We start from the raw sequence: 14,869 nt of genomic DNA, 5'->3' as shown, positions 1-14,869 counted from the left end.
AACCTAACAGTGTATTTGGCACTGCAGAGAGTAAAAGAATGAGAGGTTTTTCCCCTTTCTGTTCATGGGTTATGAAATTGAGGTTTTCCATATAATTAAGAAAGGATGGATCTTGGTGAAGGGCATATTGTCATCTATGAGAGAGCTGCAAGAAGTATAGGGAAGATTGGAGAAGATGGCTGACATTGCTGCTTTGGGATATTTGCTCTAAAACTTCTGCCATTCAGCCACGCGGAGGAGGTGAACAGGTATTTGGGGACATGTGTGACACTTGATCACATGTAACAATAATATATATTACATGTAGAACAATTCATATCATAATTTATGTGTGGAGCAGGATGTAGCTCAACAACGAATGTTCAGAAACTTTACCTAAAAGCCAATTCATAAGTTATTCTAAAATTGTTGTTAACCTGGTGGGCATATTTTCTAGGGATTTCAAGTGAGCAAAAATTGTCAAGAAATAAAAGCCATCAGGAATAATGTCTCCTTTGCCTATGAATCGTAGACACACTTAAGAGGCATTTAACATTTTAGTTAGAGTTATAAATGATCTTTGCTTTAAAATTTAAAAATGTGTTTTCTTTAAACTTTGGTTTCATTTTCTTAGGCATTTCTTCAAATAATACATATGTGTGAATGTATGTGATTTTTAGACTATAAAATACTTTGAAATTGTTAGATAAATCTTTGCTAATAATACAGTTCGTTATGGAAGAATTTTGGGATTCCTTTTGCTCTCAGCATTGACTACTGTCATTGTAGAAGTTCTGACAATATGATGATTATATGAAGACTCTGAGTTCAAATGCATCATCCTAAAGCAATGCAAACATATTTTCATGTTCTTGTTTTATCATATTTATGTATAACAGAAATGGGAAGACTAAAAGATTTCATTATCACAATTTTGGAGGGCAGAGAAAATACCGACAATCTGCATTTCCAGACGAAGTTTAAGCTATTTAGAAGCCAAACCTTCTCACTAGTCAGCTGGCAGATCACATTCAGCAAGAAAATGTTTCAGGTTTTTCATAGCTATGTTTAACTTTAAATAAGAGATTACATAATTAGTGCTAAAATTGCCTGTCACTATTATATTCCTTAAGGTTTTCCATTCTTTCTTAGCTTAAGTCCTGATTTTTATTTTCATTGTTGTCATTGTTATTTTTCTTTTCATAGAAAAGTACTACTTAGCTCTGTAATCTTTTGTTTGACATTAAGGGATAAATATTTTTGACAAAGCAAAAATATGCTTGAATAAGTTTGTGGTCTTCTGTAAAGGTTTAACCTTATGTAGTTGGATTTTTTACATTTTGGATAATAATAATGATTACATAAACTTTACCCAAAAATTGTTATAATTATTCAGATTAATTTTGAATCAATTAAAAAGTTTTAAAATAAATATTATTTGAAGTGTTTATCAGATCAGAAAACAAATGAAAAGATTCATGGTTATAGATCAATAATTGCTTATAGTGTAAATGAAAACATTTGTTAATTTCTAGAAATTTATCACATATTTGATTCTACTTTCCAGGCAGTATTCCCACATTTTAAGTTTGTCTTCATTTTAATAAAACTGTATCCAGAAAAATAATAAAACTATAATCTGAATATACAAAAATTTCAAATAATGACTCCATATATGCTCAGGAAGTTTAATGTCTTGACTTTAATCATACCAAAGGCTTCTTATACTAATATAATTTTGTATATATGCAAGGGTTTCACTTCTGTATGCAATCAAGAACTCAGCTAAGCTGTTTATCCTCTCCATCTTCTTCCAGAACATTCTGCCTTAAGGATCTAATTCATGGTTACTTCCTACTCCGTTTTTAAATTTCACCATGATTATGCATCTCATTTACATTTTATTTCCTGGGTCTTTCCTCCCCTCTCAAAAACTACCCAGAGAGCATGATAGCGGCCTTTTCTTGACTTTCACGCCTTACACACACACACACACACACACACACTCTTACTTTCACAAATATGTGATAAGGGGAACAGTGTTGCTACATTTATATTATTCTTGACAAATGAAACTGGTCACCTTTTTGCTGTATATCATAGGCTTGGCCAACATCAGGCAGATGCTGCCCAGATGGCCTTTCTTCATCTAGAAACATGGAGTCATGATGGCCACCTCACTTTCCTCACACCCTCAACCTAATTGTCCCCAGGTCCTAACCAGCAGTTGAATCCATTTCCTTTCCTTCATTTTCCTTTCTGCTATCCAGGCATTTGTCCTCTTGGAAAGCAAGATGAAGTCTTCCTACCTCATGCTTAATCTGCTCCAGTGGCATTAGCCTACACTCACTCCTCAAAGAGAACAGATGCTTCCTAACTCGGAATTTCACACAAGGCACATACCAAGGAGCCCTCGCCACTCTATTCCACCCCATGTCTCCTCATATTCAATAGCCATAGGCTTTAGTCTAGAGGTGACACCTCTGGGACAATGTACCTGAAGCCCTAGACAAGGAGCTTTGTTATTTGCCATCACATATTCTATGTTTTTCTACATGACATTTACAGCAATAATTTTTGTTTAAATAATTTTTAATATTTTAGTCCCTCTCCTCAACATATACACTTCTAAAAATCAGTGTGTTGCTCACTACTGATTTCCAGCACCCAGCATAGCCCTTAGCATATGGTTGGAACTCACCGAATTTCAGCATTATAAAGAAATGAATTAAATGGATGTTGTACACATGTGTGAGGAGCCATGTGGAATGTAAACGGCAGCACACCTATGTGTAAAGTTGTCAGAATCAAGGAAATGGAGCTAAATTGGGAGCCAGAAAGCTAATCCATATGGATGTCGAGGAGATGAGGCTTGAGACACAGAGCAGTGAGCAATGTGAGGGATCCAAAGGCTAGGGAAGTCCCACAGGAACACAGGAGATGATTCAAAGAACCCTTGGTTGTCCTGAAACATTGCTTTTCTTTATGGGCTAGAGGACTTTCTTGGCAGAGGGCTGAAGACAAATGCGTGCAAAAGTGCTTTCTCTAAATGTCTCACTAGCTTATGTTTGAATGTGTAATTCCAGAACTATGTATCACCCATCTCTCTGTGCTGTTCAGTTCTTTTCGTCCTGCTAAATCTTTTCTGCATCTCTATTTAGATGATTTCTCATTCTTTCCATCTGAGACTGATGGTTATTTCTATGTGGGGATGTTACTAAGAAGACTATATAGGGTCTAGTTAGCAAAAACAGACCATAGAATTTTTTTAAAGTCTGCCCAGCATTTAAGAATATATCAGCCTGTTCTCTGTGTCCAGTCCTATCTCATGTCTACCAGCTTTTAGCCTTTTTCTTTTTCTAAGGATAAGCTTTCACTTTTCAAATTCTGTGCGACATTTTTAAGGCCACATACATGAACACATTTTCATGTATTACATCTTGCAGTCCTGAAGCAGTAACATGACTACCTGTTGTGGTAAAAAGGCTCCTCCTTGGTCTGATCTGCATCTTCCAGAGAACTTGCTTGGCGGTCTATGATCCATCAGATTTTCCCCTTAGTAAATCTCAAAAAAAGATCACCCATAAGCATAGTACAGGGGTATTCTGAGGTTTGACTAGTATTTCAGAGTGCTGTAGATCCTAAGATGAAAGCAGTAAGAAAGTTGAAAGAATAGTATTATTTATTCAACAGACATGCTAGAAATCTCAGAGCTTCCCTAGTCCCTATTTTCTGTCCTATGTATGTAACATAAAACTCTGCAAAATCAGAACTGAGTTCTCTGTAAAGACATTCAGAAAGAAACAACACCAGCCTTGAAGGGAAGGCCTTGTAATCCATGGTTTATTCTCCTTTTCTTGTTATGGCCGATGGCAGCACCTAGATTACAGTAGGTGCTCAGCCGTGGATTCACTGAAATAATGCTTTAAAAATATACTAATAAAGAAGAAAAGAGAGAAGAATCAAATAGATGCAATAAAAAATGATAAAGGGGATATCACCACCAATCCCACAGAAATACAAACTACCGTCAGAGAGTACTATAAACACCTCTATGCAAATAAACTAGAAAATCTAGTAGAAATGGATAAATTCCTGGACACATACACCCTCCCAAGACTAAACCAAGAAGAAGTTGAATCCCTGAATAGACCAATAACAGGCTCTGAAATTGAGGCAATAGTTAATAGCTTACCAACCAAAAAAAGTCCAGGAACAGACAGATTCACAGCCAAATTCTACCAGAGGTACAAGGAGGAGCTGGTACTATTCCTTCTGAAACTCTTCCAGTCAATAGAAAAAGAGGGAATCCTCCCTAACTCATTTTATGAGGCCAGCATCATCCTGACACCAAAGCCTGGCAGAGACACAACAAAAAAAGAGAATTTTAGACCAATATCCTTGATGAACATTGATGCAAAAATCCTCAGTAAAATACTGGCAAACCAAATCCAGCAGCATATCAAAAAGCTTATCCACCATGATCAAGTGGGCTTCATCTCTGGGATGCAAGGCTGGTTCAACATATGCAAATCAATAAACGTAATCCAACATATAAACAGAACCAAAGACAAAAACCACATGATTATTTCAATAGATGCAGAAAAGGCCTTTGACAAAATTCAACAGCCCTTCATGCTAAAAACTCTCTATAAATTAGGTATTGATGGGATGTATCTTTAAATAATAAGAGCTATTTATGACAAACCCACAGCCAATATTACACTGAATGAGCAAAAACTGGAAGCATTCCCTTTGAAAACTGGCACAAGACAGGGATGCCCTCTCTCACCACTCCTATTCAACATAGTGTTGGAAGTTCTGGCCAGGGCAATCAGGCAGGAGAAAGAAATAAAAGGTATTCAATTAGGAAAAGAGAAAGTCAAATTTTCCCTGTTTGCAGACGACATGATTGCATATTTAGAAAACCCCATCGTCTCAGTCCGAAATCTCCTTAAGCTGATAAGCAACTTCAGCAAAGTCTCAGGATACAAAATCAATGTGTAGAAATCACAAACATTCTTATACACCAATAACAGACAAACAGAGGGCCAAATCATGAGTGGACTCCCATTCACAATTGCTTCAAAGAGAATAAAATACCTAGGAATAGAACTTACAAGGGATGTGAAGGACCTCTTCAAGGAGAACTACAAACCACTGCTCAATGAAATAAAAGAGGATACAAACAAATGGAAGGACATTCCATGCTCATGGATAGGAAGAATCAATATCGTGAAAATGGCCATACTGTCCAAGATAATTTATAGATCCAGTGCCATCACCATCAAGCTACCTAAGACTTCCTTCACAGAATTGGAAAAAACTACTTTAAAGTTCATATGGAACCAAAAAAGAGCCCGCATTGCCAAGACAATCCTAAGCAAAAAGAACAAAGCTGGAGGCATCATGGTACCTGACTTCAAACTATACTACAAGGCTACAGTAACCAAAACAGCATGGTACTGGTACCAAAACAGAGATATAGACCAATGGAACAGAACAGAGCCCTCAGAAATAATACCACACATCTACAACCATGTGATCTTTGACAAGCCTGACAAAAACAAGCAATGGGGAAAGGATTCCCTATTTAATAAATGATGCTGGGAAAACTGGCTAGCCATATGGAGAAAGCTGAAACTGGATCCCTTCCTTGGACCTTATACAAAAATTAATTCAAGATGGATTAAAGACTTAAATGTTAGACCTAAAACCATAAAAACCCTAGAAGAAAACCTAGGCAATACCATTCAGGACATAGGCATGGGCAAGGACTTCATGTCTAAAACACCAAAAGCAATTGCAACACAAGCCAAAATTGACAAATGGGATCTAATTAAACTAAAGAGCTTTTGCACAGCAAAAGAAACTACCATCAGAGTAAACAGGCAACGTACAGAGTGAACAGGCAACCTACAGAATGGAAGGAAATTTTTGCAATCTGCTCATCTGACAAAGGGCTAATATCCAGAATTTACAAAGAACTCAAACAAACTTAGAAGAAAAAAACAAACAACCCCATCAAAAAGTGGATGGAGGATATGAACAGACACTTCTCAAAAGAAGACATTTATGCAGTCAACAGATGCATGAAAAAATGCTCATCATCACTCGCCATCAGAGAAATGCAAATCAGAACCACAAATGAGACACCATCTCACACCTGTTAGAATGGCGATCATTAAAAAATCAGGAAACAACAGGTGCTAGAGAGGATGTGGAGAAATAGGAACACTTTTACACTGTTGGTGGGACTGTAAACTAGTTCAACCCTTGTGGAAGACAGCGTGGCTATTCCTCAAGGATCTAGAACTAGAAATACCATTTGACCCAGCCATCCCATTACTGGGTATATACCCAAAGGATTATAAATCCTGCTGCTATAAAGACACATGCACACATATGTTTATTGCAGCACTATTCACAATAGCAAAGACTTGGAACCAACCCAAATGTCCATCAATGATAGACTGGATTAAGAAAATGTGGCACATATACACCATGGAATACTATGCAGCCATAAAAAATGATGAGTTCATGTCCTTTGTAGGGACATGGATGAAGCTGGAAACCATCATTCTCAGCAAACTATTGCAAGGATAAAAAACCAAACACTGCATGTTCTCACTCTTAGGTGGGAATTGAACAATGAGGACACTTGGACACAGGAAGGGGAACATCAAACACCGGGGCCTGTTGTGGGGTGAGGGGAGGGGGGAGGGGTAGCATTAGGAGATATACCTAATGTAAATGACGAGTTAATGGGTGCAGCACAGCACATGGCACATGTATACATATGTAACAAACCTGCACGTTGTGCACATGTACCCTAGAACTTAAAGTATATAAAAAAAGTATACTAATTCACAGAAATCCTCCGCACTTCCAATTACAATAAAACCATCTATTACTGTAAAATTTGTGAATATTAATCATTCTATCCTTCTAGCTTTTACTCTGCATTTGTGACCCCTTTGTACTATTTTTTCTGTTAGGATACGTCAAGAAAACTGAAATCATGGTAGTAAGTACTTTAAAGACGGAATTGGTTACCAGATGTTAGAAGGCTCCAGAAGTTCTTGAGCAGGAGTAATTATAGACATCAGTTTACCTTAAATGGGCAGAATTCAGATGGATAACAACAACAACAAAAGGAGACTGTGGAGGTTATTCATAGTGGGCTAATTTGTTTGGGAAAAATAAGTAGCTATAAATCACTATATTCTAGTATCTTTGAGACAACAAATATGGGAAATTATTTTTCTTTTCTTTTTTTTCCCCAGCAAGCGCTGTGTTTATTTTCCAAACAATTTTATTGAAATGTGCGAAGAGTACATGGGCAGCACAAATGTATGAACAGGAAAAAAAAATCACATGTACAACAATTTTTTAAAAGTGAAGGTTAATTTTGGGAGATATCAGTTCCCCTCTCCCTCCCCCTGCAGACTTCCAGCGTTTCCATTAAAGTTAAGCCTCTACGAACCTAGCATTACCAAAAAAAAAAAAAAAAAAAAAAAGGGAATACAAGATCTTTTGCAAATAACAAAAACAAAAAACAAAAAATGGCATAAAGGACAGAGAAATGTCTTCCTGCTTAGATGGCACTCTTCCTAGGCACCTAATTAGGAGGCGTTCTGAGCGGTGGAGAAACACAACTTCAGAGTGTAGGGGTATGGACCATTGGGTTTTTCATCTGGTAATGGTTCAGGAAGCCCAGAGTCTCCGGGGCATCGCTCTTGGATTCCCACTCCAGCAGTCCAGAGGAGTTGCGCTCACTTTTGCTGAGAATACTTTCACAGAAGGTGGCCGTTTCACTCCAAGCTCATCGCAGATCTCAAAGAAGTTCTCCTCAGTCACCTCCAGCGGGGTGTTGAAGAAATGCAGCACGTTGCTGGGGTGCTGGATGCGGTTCTTGGCTGCCTGCTCTGGGGTGGAGAACCGATTGTTCTGGGATTCACTGAAGTCTTTGTAACTGCAAGACCCTTCTTCCAACCCGTATGACTGACCGGGCATGATGGCTGGCTGCTTGGAGACACGGACATTCAGCTTCTGCCCAAACATGAAGTTATTGTTGAGGTGGGTAATGGCCCGGTCCACAGCGTAGCCATCAGCCATCTCCATCATGGCGGCCCCCGGCTTGCTTTTCATGAATTTCACCTTCTCCACATTGCCATACAAGCAGAAGACATTGAAGACTCGGTTACAGTTCATCTTAGATTGATCCAAGCCATAGACCACAAGCACAGGGCTGTGGGCGTGAGGGCCATCCTCGGGTGGTGGGGGAGGGGGTGGGGGGTGCCCATACTGGGGGCCGTAGCGACTTGGGCCCCGACGGTGACCCCCCACTGGTGGACCCATCCTTCTCCCTTCGTAGTGAGGGGTGGGGGGCCGTAGCCCTCATCATGGTAATGGCTGTGGTATCCACCGTGGGGCCCTCCATATTCTGCTGGGTGATCTCCCAGGAGAGGGGGCTGCCTCTGGCGTTTCTTGGGGTTGCTGCCAGGGTCACCTTGTCCACTGAGATTGGGGTTTGTGTAGTCCCAAGTATCCTGATCACTCTTGAACACATTCAAGCGTGTAGGCTTTGCGTATTCCATCTTCAGAGCACAACAGCCAGAATAGATATCAGCCCCATTGAGAGAGGCCTTGGCCCACTGGGCACTTTGAACAGAGTCGAATTCCACCATCGCCTGAACTCCATTCTTCCTGAAAATGACAATTCTCTGGACAGGGCCACAAGGATTACAGATAGTGTAAAGAACATCCGTGGTGATCGAATAAATGGGGTTCAGGATGGTAAAGAGAAGCACACTGTTCACACTCCGGGAGTCATCCGAGTCCCCGGGGCGGGAGATCTTCTGGATGGTAGAGTAGTTGACAAAAGCTGGGTGATCGGCAATGCATATTTGGTTGTCGGCTGCGTAGCTCACTGCGTTGCAAGCCCCCAACACATCTTCAAACTCCACCAGTGCTTGTCTCTTTTTAGGCATTACCACCACAGAGCTGATGGGTCCAAACTCCTGCAAGGCCTCCACAAGGTCAGCTTCCACCACACCCTCAATCAGGCCCCTGATGTGGAAAACTGGGGAGGCAGGGGTTTTGTGCGGGTCATCGTAGTTCTTCCCGCTGCCTCCTGCCACCCCGCCTCCTCCACCGCCACCGCCACCGCCACCGCCTCCGCCACCGCCACCGCCACCGCCTCCGTGCTGGTCGCCGGCGTTGCCAGTCTTGAGCCGCTTAGTGGTCGGGCCGCCCTCACTGCCGCCGCTCTGGTAGCGGCCACTGCCGCCTACGCCGCCCGCCGCCGCCATCTTCACCGTCGCTCCGGACCGCCTCTGCTGCTCGTCGGGTTGCTGCCTCTGCTCCAGCCGCCGACGCCGCTTCTCCCGGGAAATTATTTTTCTAAGTTAGTTTGGTAAAGTTTAAAAGGGTTGTACTTTATCCTGTAGACAATTGAGAGTAGTTTTCTGTATTTAAGAAGGATAAATAAACTGTTCTGTGTGCAGGGAGGATTAGAAATGGAAGACATTGGAAGCAGAGAGAAGTTAAGGAGGAATGTTGACATTATCTTAAAGTGTTAAGAACCTGAACGAAACTCATTGCAAAATCATTGCCAGGGAATACAATGTAGGGCCATTGACTGACTCTAGTGGTGGATGAGGACAACTCACAGAGAGAAATCTGACAATCCATGTTTAGCAGAGGGAAGGAAGCCAGAAATAGTTATTATTAAGTGCAAGACTTCAGTTTTGTTGGTTTTTTGTTTTTTACTCCCAGCAAGCTAAATTTGACAATAATGTAGCTCAATTTCTCCCAATCTCATTTTGTTAATCTCTATAATCTTGCCCCAGAAAAGCCCCAGCTCAGAAAATTCTGTATTCATTTGTCTTCATAAGATTGTAAAAATTTCAAAACTGTCTGTTCATGATAATTAGAGAAATACAAATCAAGACCACAATGAGATACCATCTTACATCAACCAGAATGGCTATTACTAAAAAGTCAAAAAATAACAGATGCTGGCAAAGTTGTGAAGAAAAAGGGATGCTTATACACTGTTGGTGGGAGTGTAAATTAGTTCATCCATTGTGGAAAACAGTGTGGCAATTCCTCAAAAGCCTAAAGACAGAAATAGCATTTGACCCTGCAATCCCATTACTGGGTATATACTTAAAGGAATATAAATCATTCTATTATAAAGACACATGCATGCATATGTACACTGCAGCACTGTTCACAATAGCAAAGACATGGAATCAACCAAAATGGCAATCAGTGACACACTGGATCAAGAAAATGTGGTACATATACACCATGGAATACTACGCAGCCATGAAAAAGAACAGAGATCATGTCTTTTGCAGGGAAATGGATGGAGCTGGAGGCTATTATCCTTAGCAAACTAACATAGGAACAGAAAAGCACCGCATGTTCTCACTTGTAAGTGGGAGCTAAATGATGAGAACTCACATGGACACACAGAGGGGAACAACACACACTGGGGACTTTCAGAGAGAGGAGGCAGAGAGATGGGAGATCATCAGGGAAAATAACTAATGGGTGCTAGGCTTAATACCTGGATGATGAAAGAATCTGTACCACAAACCCCCATGACAAAAGTTTACCTATGTAACAAACCTGCACTTGTACCCCTGAACCTAAAATAAAAGTTCAAAAAGGAAGCAAAACAAAAAAAAACTTTAAAGTAGCTCAATAAGTTTTATATTAATGTCAACTTTAAATAATTTTTATGCACAATATGTTATGAAAATTCATTTACCTTTTTTAAAAAAAGAATGTGAAATTTTAGCAGAGTTTTCAACAACAATGTTATAGTTAACAAGAGAAAAGCATCCTGATGTTTTACAAACTGGTGTTTCAATGAATTACTCTTTTTTTTTCTGAGAGGGGATCTCGCTCTGTTGCCCAGGCTGGAGTGCAGTGGCATGATCTTGGCTCACTGCAACCTCCACCTCCCAGGTTCAAGTGATTCTCCTGCCTCAGCCTTCCAGTACCAGAAGGCGTGCACCATGACGCCTAGCTACATTTTGTATTTTTAGTAGAGACGGGGTTTCACCAGGTTGGCCAGGCTGGTCTCTAACTCCTGAGCTCCCAAACTGCTGGTAGTACATGCATGAGCCACCGTACCCAGCCAAAATGAATTACTCTTGTGTTCTATTCATTTGTTTTTCCTGCATTTTCATTTCATTTCACTTTGATGAACCAACAGAAATACCCGATGCAATACAGTGACAGCTTCAAAAGCTTCATGTTGACAAAGTTATCATTTCACAGTAGATAAAATAATATGTGAAAGTAATGAGAATTTAGGAATTCCTCTAAAATCAGAATTTAAAGACATACCACTTACCCTTTGTTAAAATAGCTTACAGCACAGAAGTCTTAGAAAATGGGCATTAGAGTGTCAGAAAGCTAGTCATGTTAAAAAAAACCTTTCAAATCAAGGCTAGCCACCTCATTAAATAATAAAATGAAGAAACTGCTTATAAAACCGGTGTTCCATTTTCAATTTTAAAAAAATGTTGATAGTAAAATAACCATTAATTTAAAATATTTTTCTGCTCACTTCTAGAAGGTGACCTATTTAAGCCCCACTAAACCACTTAAGTGACCTACTTAAGCCCCACTAAAGCAAATAGCATATATTGGGATTGGATTACAAAAAGTATGCCTTCCATTTGATTGGCCATATACCTTTTTGTTTCATGCATGGATAATGGCTTTTCTCCTTCTTCAGTAACCCAAAGGAAAAGCTGACATTCTAACCTGGAGCTGCACATTCAAGCTTTGACACATGCCTCTCGCTGGTTTCGTCTAATGCTTATAATAAACCTGTAGAGTCAGCAACTTTAGAAAGATGGGTTGAAGAAGTGTCTTTGTCATAGTTTGTATTTTTCTCTGAGGCACTTGGCAGAGTCACCTCTGGTGTTTCAAATGTGCTTGAAAGTTATCTGGCTGCCCTCTGAGAAGTTTGCATAAAACCTGCTTTACTTAAAAGCAGGCAAAATTAAGGTTTCTGTAACAAAACCATAGGCACTGCATTGATATAGGACAAAGACCAAATATCCTGCTTCCATGTGGCAGAGAAATAATGAATAACTTGGTTCAAGAGCTCATGGAGTGGCATATCATCATGCCATTATTAATAGAGAACATTGCTAATTTCTAAAGGGGCTTAATGTCATGATTATTTTATCCTCTTCTTTCTGTTGAATTTTTAACATGTATGTCTACTGCAAAGTACACAAAGGAAATAAATTAGCACAAAAAAAGGGCTTCTTCACAACCGCAAATTATATATATATTTCTTTCAGAACATCACTTTAGAGAGAAAATAGCAAAAATTCAGCATCATCACTTTTGTGACACTTCACTAACCAATCCAAATATAGAAAAAGAAAGAGAAATTGAGTACATTTGCATTCACTGTACATTTTTAGCTATTTGTGTAGAAGAAAAACAATTAGCTTATTTAAAAACCCTAAGGTGAATACGCAGTTTTTAATTATTATCTTTGCTGTTGTGATTTGTATTTGTATTTTATTTATGTATAAACCCAGTATATAAACCTATGTCAAATACTTCTTTATTTTGATACTAGTTCAAAATATTGGTGACTTTTTGAGATATGAATATCTCATATGTATCTTTTAGAAATTATCAGAGTTATAAAATAATATTTGGGAGGTAAGGAAGGCACTAGACATAAGAAACTTGTGTAGACAAATACTTTCTCACCAAAGTTGTATATTTAAAAGTCCCTATTCTTTGTCTCTTATCAATTCAAAATTAATTCATTAGAAAACAATTTTCCTCAACATTTAATCCCTAGTTATTCATCTTTTTCACTAGTTTGTATTGCATTACTCATTGCTTCATAGCTAAACTCTGTTTAAATCTGTTAACTGAAATGATTTTAAAAACATTTTGGTGGAGCGCTGCCGAGGGCGCCTGCGGGCTGCCGCCGCCGAACAAAGGAGCAGGGGCGCCGCCGCGGGGACCCGCCACCCACCTCCCGGGGCCGCACCTCGGCCTCCCGTCCACCGCCACCATGACCGCCAACTGCACAGCCGAGGCAGTGCAGATCCAGTTCGGCCTCATCAACTGCGGCAACAAGTACCTGACGGCCGAGGCATTCGGGTTCAAGGTTAACGCGTCGGCCAGCAGCCTGAAGAAGAAGCAGATCTGGATGCCGGAGCAGCACCCTGACGAGGCGGGCAGCGCGGCCGTGTGCCTGCGCAGCCACCTGGGCCGCTACCTGGCGGCGGACAAGGACGGCAACGTGACCTGCGAGCGCGAGGTGCCCGGTCCCGACTGCCGCTTCCTCATCGTGGTGCACGACGACGGCCGCTGGTCGCTGCAGTCCGAGGAGCACCGGCGCTACTTCGGAGGCACCGAGGACCGCCTGTCTGCTTCGCGCAGACGGTGTCCCCCGCCGAGAAGCGGAGCGTGCACATCGCCATGCACCCTCAGGTCAACATCTACAGCGTCACCCGTAGGCGCTAGGCGCACCTGAGCGCGCGGCCGGCCGGCCGACGAGATCGCCGTGGACCACGACGTGCCCTGGGGCAACGACTCGCTCATCATCCTCGCCTTCCAGGACCAGCGCTACAGAGTGCAGACCGCCGACCACCGCTTCCTGCGCCATGACGGGCGCCTGGTGGCGAGCCCCGAGCCGGCCACTGGCTACACGCTGGAGTTCCGCTTCGGCAAGGTGGCCTTCCGCGACTGCGAGGGTCCTTACCTGGCGCCGTCGGGGCCCAGCAACACGCTCAAGGCTGGCAAGGCCACCAAGGTGGGCAAGGACGAGCTCTTTGCCCTGGAGCAGAGCTGCGCCCAGGTCGTGCTGCAGGCGGCCAACGAGAGGAATGTGTCCACGCGCCAGGGTAAGGACCTGTCTGCCAATCAGGAGGAGGAGACCGACCAGGAGACCTTCCAGCTGGAGATCTACCGCGACACCAAAAAGTGTGCCTTCCGTACCCACACGGGCAAGTACTGGACGCTGACGGCCACTGGGGGCGTGCAGTCCACCGCCTCCACCCAGAATGCCAGCTGCTACTTCGACATTGAGCGGCGTGACCGGCGCATCACACTGCGGGCGTCCAATGGCAAGTTTGTGACATCTAAGAAGAATGGGCAGCTGGCCGCCTCGGTGGAGACAGCAGGGGACTCAGAGCTCTTCTTCATGAAGCTCATCAACCGCCCCATCATCGTGTTCCGCGGGGAGCACGGCTTCATCGGCTGCCGCAAGGTCAGGGGCACCCTGGACGCCAACCGCTCCAGCTATGACGCCTTCCAGCTGGAGTTCAACGATGGCGCCTACAACATCAAAGACTCCACAGGCAAATACCGGACGGTGGGCAGTGACTCCGCGGTCACCAGCAGCGGCGACCCTCCTGTGGACTTCTTCTTCGAGTTCTGCGACAACAAGGTGGCCGTCAAGGTGGGCGGGCGCTACCTGAAGGGCGACCACGCAGGGGTCCTGAAGGCCTCCGCGGAGACCGTGGACCGCACCTCGCTCTGGCAGTACTAGGGCCCGCCCGCCCCGCCCTTCCCCGCCCCTGCCCACGTGGCGGCTCCTTCCAACCCTCCCTGCTAACCCCTTCTCCTCCAGGTGGGCTCCCCGGGGCGGGAGGCAAGCCCCTTGCCTTTCAAACTGGAAACCCCAGAGAAAACGGTGCCCCCGCCTGTCGCCCCTATGGACTCCCCACTCTCCCCTCCGCCCGGGTTCCCTACTCCTCTCGGGTCAGCGGCTGCGGCCTGGCCCTGGGAGGGATTTCAGATGCCCCTGCCCTCTTGTCTGCCATGGGGCGAGTCTGACACCTCTTTCTTCTGACCTCAGACGGCTCTGAGCCTTACTTCTCTG

The 14,869-nt window shown here is 42.7% G+C and overlaps 1 protein-coding gene and 1 pseudogene across 1 annotated transcript; one reads left to right on the top strand and one right to left on the bottom strand.

Moving 5' to 3' along the window:
* Window positions 1-7,499: 7,499 nt before the first annotated feature.
* On the bottom strand, window positions 7,500-13,056 carry LOC129050545 (heterogeneous nuclear ribonucleoprotein L-like). Its single transcript, XM_054532965.2, is given in 6 exon segments — window positions 7,500-7,669; window positions 7,672-7,764; window positions 7,767-8,363; window positions 8,366-9,384; window positions 11,354-11,384; window positions 12,891-13,056. Coding segments are annotated over 6 exon segments (1,971 nt in total). The 3' UTR covers window positions 7,500-7,604.
* On the top strand, window positions 12,973-14,536 carry LOC129050277 (fascin-like; annotated as a pseudogene).
* Window positions 14,537-14,869: the final 333 nt, after the last annotated feature.

Source organism: Pongo abelii, chromosome 16 (genome assembly GCF_028885655.2).
Source record: "Pongo abelii isolate AG06213 chromosome 16, NHGRI_mPonAbe1-v2.0_pri, whole genome shotgun sequence".
Lineage (NCBI taxonomy): Eukaryota > Metazoa > Chordata > Mammalia > Primates > Hominidae > Pongo > Pongo abelii.
The sequence above is the reverse complement of the archived record's forward strand: the minus strand, read 5'-3'. Positions and strand labels throughout refer to the sequence as shown.